The sequence below is a fragment of the Phytophthora cinnamomi genome (assembly GCF_018691715.1).
Source record: "Phytophthora cinnamomi strain GKB4 chromosome Unknown Contig95, whole genome shotgun sequence".
Taxonomy (NCBI): domain Eukaryota; phylum Oomycota; class Peronosporomycetes; order Peronosporales; family Peronosporaceae; genus Phytophthora; species Phytophthora cinnamomi.
The window spans coordinates 175,981-187,644 of NW_027151028.1; the positions used below are offsets into that span (position 1 = coordinate 175,981).

An 11,664-nucleotide genomic window follows, 5' to 3' on the forward strand; every position below is an offset into this window, starting at 1 on the left:
AAACACGTAATTTGGCAGTGCTTCAACTAAATTCACTTCAATATGACTGCAGTGAAGATCGCCACATCCTACATCCCTCACTCTCAATTCAATTTACCACGTTCTTCCAACACCAGCAATGACCAAACAGCCACACAGCGACACGCAGCTTCCGATCAAGTATACGTTGCTCTACATTGTCGCTGACCGCGGCCACACCGAAGTGGTGCGGCTGCTGTCCACGCACGAAGCAAACGTCGAGAGCTAGGGCGAACAAGGCCTGGTGTCGCTCGTGGCGGCGGGCGTGGTTGCGATGCTGCTGAAGCAGGGAGCGACGCTAAATTGACAAGCGGTCGGATGACGGAACCTTCAGTGATCGTGGCAACTCGAAGCGGATCGAGGGCTAACATGAACGTAGAGAATGAGGAGGTAGTGGAGCGAGTCGTTGATGGCGAGAGTTGACGACCAAACTTTTCTGTTTTTGAACAAGCAAAAAATAGTGAGTACCCCGGCGGCGAAATAGCGTTTGACACGAAACCATTCAATTCTCAAGCTTCTAGTCGCGTCTACCAGCTCCAGTGTTCGCTGTAGGCACTGCGCCTTACTTGCTCTTTTTGGCCTTTTCGAACGCCTCCTTCTCGTACTTCTCGATTTTGCCCTTAAATAGCGTCGGCAGCAGAGCCACAAACTGCAGCAAGAAGAGCACAGCAAAGTTGACGGCGTTGCTGCCGCCCGTGGCACCGGCAGCGCTGTTGAGCGTCGCCCCGGTCGAAATGTGCAGGAAGTTGGCAGGGACCAATCCGATGAGCGTCGCCAGGAAAAAGTACTTGAACGGGACTCCGACGAGCGGACACGCGATGTTGACGAACCAATTGGGCAGTAGCGGCGTGATGCGCAGGAACAGCAAGTAGTAGAACAGGTTTCCCTGGTTCTGGGCAATCTACACAACAATAAAAAGTGTCCAAAAAATGGGTCAGTCCTAAAACTCCACGAGCACCACCACGATCACAAAAAAGTACCCACTTTCTCCTTGAAGCGCCCGATCATGCCCGCCAGCACTCGGCTGAAGACCCCACGGCCCAGGAAATAGGACAGCATGAAGCACAGCGAGGCGCCCGTCGTGGCGCAAAACGCGACCAAAATTTGGGCCTGCAGAAATGGGTACATGGCTCCGGACAGAATGCTCAGCACGATGGGCCCCGGGATGGCGAAGGTCTGCAGCGCGATGTACACGATGCAGAAGCTGCTGAGCACGAAGGCGGCGTGGTGCTCGCGGTACTGGCTGGCGCACTGCCAGAGGCCCTGGACGGTGCCCATTTTGTCGTTGCGCCCATTTAGCCAAGTGGGCAACACGCCGCGGATTACGTACGACACGGAAATGGGCTCGCACTCGGGGCTGCCAAAATGGGCAACAAAGGTTTAGCAGGGGGAAATGGGTAGGGGGTCAGCTGGAGGACGTACAACTCGGTCTCGGGCGCGGACTGGAAGAAGAGGTAGACGCCAGTGACGGCGCTGAGCACCAGCAGCGCGAGCAGCGCCACGTGCGAGCGCGACTGGGCGGCCTCCATCTTGGGGAATGAGGGGACACGTCAGAGTTGCCCAGTCCGAAATCAGCGGTTTTGGAAGGCCAAAGGCCTTCTTTTATGTCTCTGGGAAGGGCGCAGCTTGGCAATTTCGGACCCGAAAATAAAATCTGGAACGCTTCTTTTCGGATATCGAGTCCGAAAAAAAGCGTTCGGGCGCCCGAAATTAGGACGGGAATAACCCATTCCCGAAATTAACTCGGCGAGTCTGCCAAACAGGCGAACACAAGATCGCGCCATAGATCTTTCTGGATCCGGGAGAAACTGTTTCGCATACTTCCGCCCATATACAAGTTTGTGCGTAGTGAACTACGTTTCAGGGTAGTACATTTGGCCCAAGCACTTGCGAACTTCGACTGCTCGCCGCCGCGCGAGCAGTCTCCGCGGACCCGGCAGGCAAGGCAACAACAGCGGCAAGCGGGGGAGGAGCAGAAGAGGGTCGTGATCCCATAGATCCTCCAGCATCCTGGAAAACTGGTTTGCATACGTCCACCCATATACAAGTTTGTGCGTAGTGCGGAAAGTTTGTGCGCAGTGCGTGAGCGCGAGAAGGATCGGGTAAAATTTCCGAAAAGTACCTGCGATAGTGAGTAAACTGAATAAAGTGGATATCCCGCGAGCATAATCAGGACACCTCCGAAAACTTCTGGTTTTGGTATTTGATGTGGCTCACATACTTGCAAAAATTGACACTTCCTACTAGTACAGTAGACAGTACCGATTCTCAGTGAAGGAAGATAAAGTAAGGTTGGCTAGAAGTTCGCTGTTAGCTTGCTCTAGAACTTGCGTATTGAGAAGCTACGCAAAGCTGAAATCTGAAATGGCGTGTAGCGTTAGAGCAGTGTGGACAGTTTTCTTCTGAGGAAGACAATCCGAGCAGAAGTCCCATCATGTGAAGCTCGCGTGCCAGAGTGACTGTAAGTCGACTCGACCACAGCCACGTTCACTTCTCTCTTTCAAACACGCCTTTCAAGTTGTGTTCTTGTCCTCCTGCTGCAGGAGGTACGACTGCTTCGAATAGCCATCCTCGCGCTTCCTCCTACTGGCAACAGCCATATTCTTGACGAGCGGTGATACAATCTCGGCAAAGACGGAGTTGACGTGGGGACATCATCGATGGTGGCCTCACAAATACTGTCTACTTCAGCTTTAATTTGCATTATATTTCCAATATACTTCGACGAGTACAAAGTCTGCCTGATCCGCATTATTTTCACCAGCCAGGTGCCACTTATTTTTGAGGAAACTTTTCCAACTTCCTCACCAATCTTGACTTTTGTGTGAAGGCTTAGCTTTTAGTGAGCCACATTTCTGCAATGAATGTAAAATGCAGAACAGTCGCCTGATTGCCAATGCTTTAAGCGACGTAAAATGTAAAAGATCGTATGTCTGTGATGCAATAAATATGCAGAGGTCAGAGTACCGTCAACGGGATCGGTCAGGTGCACCGGGTCCTTATTGATGGCCATGGGGAAATCACTCTGAAATCAGCGTCCGCTCCCCTCGGTTCAATCAAGCCTCCTAGAAAAAAAAATAATATGCCGTTCCCACCAGTGTTGGTACTTCGCCATTTTCATGTAGGCAATGTTCGTAGCACACACGTATAGTCCGTCGTTGTAGCCGTAAATCTCTATTCGCCATTGCACAACAACTTAGAATAATCAGAATTGTTTGTGGTATTTGTTCTTAACTTGCTTCATCACTACAACCAACTCTTTTTTAATTTTCTGGGATTGATATACACTCTATCTACAACAACTCACGATTTGAAGGTACATGTATAACCATCTTCCTCGGCGCTTGGTTTAGTTACAATACGCAGACACCATTTCCAGTAGAACGCGTATCTCGTCGTCACTGAGCTCGATGTCGTCGTCCAACGCGGCCTCAATTCTTTGTACGCAGGAAACCCCCGGCTGTGCAGTATCTGACCCCGGTACTGCAGCTTGGCTGAGACGAGCTAACTCCTGCTCCAGCTGCCGCTTCTGGTCAAGTCGACGTTGACTGTAGTTGGCCTTGCTGCGGTGCATCTCGCAAAATTGATGGAGTTCTCCATTTCGCTTCACTGCGCGTGGGTTCGTGCACTTCTTGCTCGCGTACAGGCAAATTGTGCCTTCGTCAGAGTTGGCCGTATTTCGGTTGTTCTCCATGGTGTTCGACACGGGCTCAGGTAGTTGTGGGATGTGCTGGGGCAGCTCCAATTCTGAAATGAGGTCTCGCTGAGCTCAACTGACGGTGCTGAGACACAGACAGCTTCAAAGGAGGGACGCGTTCCGCCTTACGACCAACGCGGCCCACGTGTTGAAGACGATTGAGCACGGACATTCACTTTACTTTCTGCTAGGTAGCGTTAGCTTTGACCGTATACAGCTTACCTGTAGAGCTAAGCCGACGTCATAGCGCCTTGATAGTTGGAGTTAGAATGCTGCAAAGGCCCAAGCAGTGTCAACGTGTCCATGTGCGCCCGTTGCACCGCGCTGAATCGGATCGGAACCACGTTAGAGCGAGATCAGAAATGCGTACGGGGCTTTTTAGTCGCGTGCGATGCGGTTGTTGTGGTGAATTCAACACCGCTTCGTTCATGATCCAAACAACAATACGCCAGAATCTCTGTCGAACACCGAGGTGCTGCATGTGTCATCATTGACCAGTTTTACAGCTGCATCCAGATACTCGGGTACTAAATGTCCACCTTACGAACGACCCAGCGATCGGCCACGACCGATAGTGCATGCTGAACGTCATCCACCCTGTCGAATTCCCTTTTGTGGCTGTCGTATTCCAATATACCTTCGCTTTCGAACTGCCCAGAGATTCTTTCTTATATGTGAGTGTGCGCGTCTTCAACTTCGAAACTAGTTGTGCTACGATTGACAAACGAGCGCGAGGCCGTGGCTTGCGAAGGCAAGTATTGTTCTAGTACTATAACTGAAATACATCCTCAGCCAGCAGAGCCCTACGATCGATACACCTGGACGGCTCCAATGTAGCTATGTCCAGCGGGGTTGGCTAGACACGTTCGTCATTTTGATCGCGTCCAGAGATCGCTAAAGAAACTGCGGCATTCCGGCTTGCGATGGCTGGTTTCAGTTTGAACGGCGACTTCGCACTTCGACTGCGTCCAGCATTCGGGTACCACATTCTCTAACAACAAGACTGCCGCTTGATTCTACCTTACAAAGGGTTCGACCCCGCAGTTGGTGAGGGAATGCGTTAAATGAATTTGATAAGTGTCATTACAGTGTTTAGCAACCCACAAGACGAGAAGCTGCGCTATCATGATCGTTTAGCGGAGCCCGTCGATCTTTTGCTGCGATCCTGGCATCCTGAGACGATCCTCGGCCGGACGGCTTAGATCGATCCATAGCCGGCGGACTTGGGCTCGTCGTTCACAAGGAGGATCTCCGTTTCGTCGGCAGTGCTGCTGGACGCACTCTCCACTTTGCGTCGCCTCCTGTCGCTGGAGCCGCTGCAGTGCGTCATGAACATGACCGTGCACAGTCCGACGATCGCCGCGAGCGACGGCAGGACGCAGTACACCTGTCGGAGGAACTCGCCGTCCTGCTCGGGCAGGTCCTGCAGCGCCTGGCGCGTGTTCTGGATGAAGAGGATGGCGATGCCGTTCGAGATCTTGTCCGTGAAGCTCATGGCGCCGTAGACGAAGGCACCGCTCTCGACGTTGTTGCCGACCAGGTCGCCCGTCAAGCACACCGACGTGACCATAATGATGGAGTTGCCCATGCCCAAGACGATGGAGAACGGGTAGACCCACGTGGCCGTCTCCGGCGTGAGGAAGTACGAGAGCGCGAGCGCCACGACGATGAGCGCCGCCCCCAGCGCGAACGAGCCCGTGCGCCCGAGCGACTCGTTCAGGTAGCGCAGGAAGAAGGTGGCGAGGAAGCCCGACAGGTACACGAGCAGGGGCACGATGGCGATGGAGGTGGCCGACATGCCGAGCGTCACGATGAGGTAGAACGAGATGAAGACCTGCGTGACGTTCACCACGAGCCGCGTGCACATGTAGACGAGCCCGACCTCGTAGAACATGCCGAGCTTGAACCAGCAGCTCCACGTCATCTTGTCCGTCGACGCGCCCACGACCTCCACGGCGGGGACGTGCATGTCCCCCTCGCAGGGGAAGGCGCTGGGCCCGCGTCCCTCGAGATCGGCCATCACGGGGCTCTGCAGCAGCGCCTCGGCCGCGTCCAGCGGCGGCGTCTTGTCGTCTGTCTGCTTGTCCACGCGCTCGGGCGTGCCCGCCAGGAAGGCGACCGTGCAGACGCCGCCCACCAGCAGCGACGTGTAGGCCAGCAGCGTGAACTTGCCGGCGTCGGGCACGCCGAAGGGCTCGACGACGCGCAGCAGCACGAGGAAGACGCAGAAGACCAGCACGTTGCTGAGGATCGTGAAGGCGTAGCGCGTGCTGTTGAGCACGCAGCGCACGTTGTCGTCGTCCGAGAGCTCGGGCACCATGGCCATGTGGCTCACCTGCACGGTGGCCCAGCCCACGTTGAAGACGCTGGCGGCCGCGCTGTAGTACACGAGCAGCACGAGGCGGCCGGGCTCGGCCCAGAGCCAGCGCGGCGCGCAGGCGCCGAAGACCAGGAAGAAGCACAGCACCACGAGCAGCGAGCCCACGAGCAGCCACGTCTTGCGGCGCCCCAGCCCCAGCGCGGGCAGCCCCGAGGACCGGTCGCTGAAGACGCCCACGAGCGGCGTGGCCACGCCGTCCGCGATCTGGCCGCAGAACATGACGACGGCCGAGTCCACGGGCGACATGTCCACGGCGTGCAGCAGGAACACGAGCAGGTACGAGAACCACGTGGACGCGCACATGTCGTTGAGCACGTGGCCCACGCCGTACGCCAGGAAGCGCAGCGGCGTCCACTTGATGTCGGCCATGGCGCGAAGAGCGAGAGTGATGGTCCTTGGCTGGTGGAGTGCGGAATGAAGACTGACTGACTGACTGGACGAGTGTATGAGGGGGGGGAGTTGGGCTTGTGCCGGTGTTGCAGGGGGGAATGACGTCTCTCGTCCGTTGCTCAGGCGGGAGCTGAAGCGGATATACATAGCTCAGGCTGCGGGTGTTAAGTGGCGGCGTCTGCGAGAGCGGGTAGATTGCTGTCGAGGGGGGATATGTATGTGGACGGTGGAGCGTGGTGGACAGGTTGTCAGATACGTGCACTGTCAGAATGGATATACGGGATGGGAGGTGGTATTGCGGTAGACAGGGTTTTGCAAGTTAGCACGGGATGTTGTCGGGACGAGCGACGGGGCCCGAACTGGTGGCAACGCGAGTTCTTGTGGTGACGTCGCTGCCCGACGCCCAGCTTTGCGTGCGCATTGGTCCTCCAGGTTGGTCAGGCGTAAGCCGATGCAGCAGCGGAACGACTGGCTTCCAATCTTGCCCCGGTGATGCCGCGACACATATGGGTACATTTGGTACAAGTTGAAGTGGTGGTACCCAAACTGCTGGCTGTCGTTTGCGCGACGGGCTCCACTGCGCGCGTCGATCTTGAAGGAAACGTTGCCCTATCGGCGCTGGCGCGGATTACAATGTGCCAACTCGGCTGGCCGCAAGTTTACCGAGCCGGCCTCAATCGTCATCACGGCGTTTTGCCGCCCCGTCGCCGGGGCAGAGTTCAAGTCTCAGATCTGATGTAAAACGACTTACGAACAGCAAAGGCCGGTCGAGCATAAAATGCCACTGGCGCCTTCACTAAGCAATGGCCAGCACACTTGATTGTTTCAATCCGGATTCGGCGGTAATGCTGCCCTTGGTGTCAGGTTTGCCGCCTCGGGCAACTTGAGAGGTCCAGCAGCGCTCGCCATCGCTACATTAGACTTGAATCACTCACCGAGCACTACTGCGCATTGCTGAAGTTTGTCCGGTGGCAGAGTTCGTGGAACGCCCAGCTGTGTCTTAACGGCGATTCATCATCGTGAACGTGACGGCACAGCCTCTATGCAATGACTCGATAGAGCCACACCAGCTCATTTATCTCATGGAAATCAAGTAAGTTGAAACGAAGCAACACGGCGATTAAGATCAAGAAGTGCTTTTGCCTCTCGTAACACTTTGAGTCGATTGCCGCACCTCTCAATTGAAGGTGGGAGATGAAGAATATCGGATGGCTTGTTAGTCTTGGCTCCCTCATCATCTTGACAAAGTAGCTATTGCCGTCTAGCTAGCGTTTGACTTCTGCCGAGGAGTGCATCACACAAGCAGGCATGTTCTTGATGATCAGCGGACTTCTGCCGTTTGAATAACGCCAGGTTCTACGCTTTTCCGCTTGGGAAGCAAGCGTCAGTTATAGGAATCGATAGGAAGCAGCACTACAAAGACCTAAATTGCTAAGTTGCAAGAAGCCTGTCGTCAGACGCTGAATGAAGCGTTGGTTCCCGTTTCACAGCGACACGCACCGGCGAAACCACAACAACACTGCAGTCTATTTTTCTTGCACGGTGTTGCGCCCGACGCCGCCGGTAATCTCACTTTCGATTTGGAGTTCACCTGAGCACTTACCACGGTTACATTTTCTGGGAAACATGCAGCAGGACGATCCCAGTGCTCGAGCGAAAGCGGTTCCTCGCAACAAAGACAGCCCTTTATGCTTGTACCCCAGCAAACGTTGCGATAATCCTCGGGTTACAAAGTCGAATGGACAACCTCACAAATTCTGCCAGTTCCACCGTGACAAAGCAAATTACAACCAACGCCAACTTGAATTTAAGAGGATGCTACGACAAGAGCAAGCTCAATCCGCCGATGTCCAAACGCCCCTGGCTCACACTATGGGGCCACCTCTGTTGCCGAAGCCCCCGGCCCTAATTACAAATGCTGACGGAAGCGAGTCTGAATTCGAGCTTGACGAAGAACATATTCGCCTGATTGAAGAAGTTGCATCCGCTACTGGTGACGACACCTCCATTAGCAACCAATAGGCTGGATTGGATTAGCTCAGTTCTGTATTTCGAAGCTCTTCGAGTTCTCGAAATCTTCGTCGTAGCACCATACCAAAATTCTACTACACCAAATATACTTGATGAAAATACGGTTTGCACGATTCGCTAGCAAGTGTTTCTGTGGTTAATGCTACTTCGAAGTAATCAATACGTGTTCTACTTACATGCTACATTTCCACTCATTTACCGTATCCATTTGAGATTACCTTGAACCACCACCGGAATTTGTTCGACTGCCGAGACGCTACGCTTGAACTCACTCATACCCCCACGGCACAATCGATATTTCGGCAAAAATAAGCGGTTTCCCCGCTCTAGCAAGCGAAGGAGTTATCTCATTCTATTTGGTGTGCAGAAATTCGCCCAAGAGCTTCGAGCCAAGAGAAAGCTGATAGAAATTTAACTAGTCGCTTGTCTGAGCGAGCATGTGAGTTAACTTGACTGAAAACTTGGACTGGCGTGATTGCAACGGAGCTAGTACTTTCAGCATTGATCATCAAGCTTGCTTGGGTGTCTGCGGCCTAACCTGAGTTTCATCGGATCGGTTCACCCTTTACGAATGGTGAGTGCTATAGTAGCTTCAAATATAAAGTAGTGTTCCAGGGCATTCGGTGGTTCGCGAGGATTCATTTCACTTGATTGTTGTGGCCTCAGAATCAGTATATCGTCCGAGTTTTGCAGAAAATCCAACTGGTTACACTTTCAATGGCACTGGTGCGTGCGAAACACAGCTTCTCGCCTTGTGATTCCCAACAAGATCGGTAAGTTTACGTTTACCTGTCTCCAACCGCGACAAATTGACGCAGAGCGCGCTGCATGAGTTAGTAGTGCTCGAAGTTTGTAAGTATGCTAGGACACACAATGATGTGCATCCTTCTAGGCCAATATCCCACTGTCGATAAAGCGCAGCAACGTTCTGCGGTTATTGAAGCACTCCGCGGGGGTGCATCAGATTCTTTGGAAGAAATCGCCTTCGCGAAGTTTAAGGCTAACAGGCTTCAGAAAGGTCTGCTGCGCAACTTGCTCGTTTACCATTCCGTATCAAGCCACCCCATCGAAACCACGTCCCACGAAAACAGTACCGTATACTTAAGTACCTATGTGCGTGACTGTAGGGAACTGCAGTGCTTGACCACAAAGCGCGACATCATTTCGTAATTGGAGCTCTCCAACGACACCTTCAACCTCGACACGCCAGGCGAATAATGCAACAAGATGAAGGTGTTGCAAAGGCAAAAGAAAAAGCAATCCTCGAATGCAAAGCAGACGTGAGATGCCTGTACCCCAGCAAGCGCTGTGACAACCCTCGAATCATGAAGTCGAATGGACAACTTCACAACTTTTGCCAGTATCATCGCGACAAAGCCAACTACAATCAGCGCCGACTCGAGTTCAAGCGCAAGGGGCTACAGAACCAAAAACAGTCTGCAATTGTCGAAACACCGCCTATTCATGTTCTGGGGCGACCGCTGTTACCGAAGCTAACTAACAATGCAACTGGAGGCGGAAGTGGGTCCGATTTCGAGTTGGACGAAGAACATATTCGTTTAATTGAAGAAGTCGCGTCAGCAAACGTCGATACCTCTTCTGAGAAGGAGTAAAACACCTCTGAAGCTGCGGATCCGATAGCATGCCCAAGTATGCGTCGTGCGAAATTCTAGTTGTTAGTTTGGTCGAAGCACACACGTCCAATTGATGTTGTCATAACCACTGTCAGCGCATTTTAAAAATGGGGTTTGCTTTTCGATTGTACCCATTAGTCATTGTACTACTTTTAATATACATAGAAGTATTATAATATATTTATCAGATTAATCGGTTCTAAGCTTCGCGTTATGTCTACTTCTTGTCTGCGTTTTCAAACTACACATTGAATGATAGCAACCTTATCGTCGATTAGCGGATGACGAGGTGTGCGTCCTCATCCGAATTACGAAATGCAGCCGGTTCACTTGATTGCTTGAATCCACGACTTGGCAGTAATGTTGCAGACGATCGGCTTTCGATCACTGGCACTGAGACGAGTCCGAAACCGGTTCAGACTGTTCAGCTTGGTTCTGGCTTAACTGGTCTCAGCTACAATTTGGCCAGTCTAAAGAGAGCATCATCGGAAATGAGCCCAATGTAGTCTTGCTTCTCGGCTCAGCCTCGTAAGGCTTGAGCTACCTCGTCACCGCAGCGTCGCTGCTCTCAAGAAGCAATGAAGGTTCGAATTTAGAGTTAAATGTTGTGTGAGCTGCGGACGTTGTCATGGACTCCAGTCTCCACACGATAACGGATCAAGTGCCGAGTTTCACTCTACAACCCTTAGGTAATTATGGACAACATTTTTTCTGTGTTCGGTGCTGGCGCAAGTTGGCGCAAGCTGGAACGAGCACGCACACACACGCCGTTAGGAAACTGTTTCGCAATGGAGTATGGATCTAAGGCAAATGTGCAGGTTTATGGAGCTGTAGCAGTTCTGACGAGCCTACAGCACAAGTCCACGAGCTGCCGCCCTCTCCTACTATTCTTACGAGTTTCCCGTCATCTCAGGGCGAAGTTTTCTACCCTGCCGTCATTTGTGATTTGGAGCTCTTCCGAACACTTCAAGAATTCAAAACCATGCCACAAAACCATGACGCTGAAACAAAGGCGCCATCGCGGTACCAAGAGGGCGCAAGCTGTCTTTATCCCAGCAAGAGTTGCGATTACCTTCGAGTGACGAAGTCTAATGGGCAACTGCACAAATTCTGCCAGTATCACCGCGATAAAGCGAACTACAACCAACGCCAACACGAGTTCAAGCGTAGAGCTCAGAAAGAGCAAATGAAGCTGGCTGCTGGAAGTCCAACTCGGAACGACAACCGATATGACGAAGACTTCGAACTTGACGAAGTCCACATCCGCCTCATAGCAGAAGTAGCTATTGCTAACATTGCAAAAGGTGCTTCGCTGAACAACCACTAACTCCAAGAGAAGTGATTAATTCGTGACGGCTTGCAAGCTTCCCGAGCCTTCGTAGAATTAGTAAGCAGGCTCTCTCTCCCTTTCAAGGAGTTTAGAATTTGTTTGCAGAAAGACAAAAAAAAAAAACTAAACCGTACGTTCTTCAAGTGCCCTGGCGCTCAAAAAGACATTGAACAAGTTCATGAAA

The 11,664-nt window shown here is 52.5% G+C and overlaps 2 protein-coding genes across 2 annotated transcripts; both read right to left on the reverse strand.

Annotated features, from left to right (window-relative positions):
* Positions 1–580: 580 nt before the first annotated feature.
* Positions 581–1,547, reverse strand: IUM83_16686 (putative SNARE associated Golgi protein; the record flags this gene model as incomplete). Its single annotated transcript, XM_067941589.1, has 3 exons — positions 581–919; positions 1,003–1,375; positions 1,441–1,547. The coding sequence occupies 3 exons, from the start codon at positions 1,545–1,547 to the stop codon at positions 581–583; spliced, it is 819 nt and encodes a 272-aa protein (XP_067783821.1).
* A 3,366-nt stretch (positions 1,548–4,913) lies between these two features.
* Positions 4,914–6,464, reverse strand: IUM83_16687 (Glycoside-Pentoside-Hexuronide (GPH):Cation Symporter Family; the record flags this gene model as incomplete). The annotated part of the gene is made up of 1 exon (XM_067941590.1): positions 4,914–6,464. The coding sequence occupies one exon, from the start codon at positions 6,462–6,464 to the stop codon at positions 4,914–4,916; it is 1,551 nt and encodes a 516-aa protein (XP_067783820.1).
* Between the last annotated feature and the right edge of the window lie 5,200 nt (positions 6,465–11,664).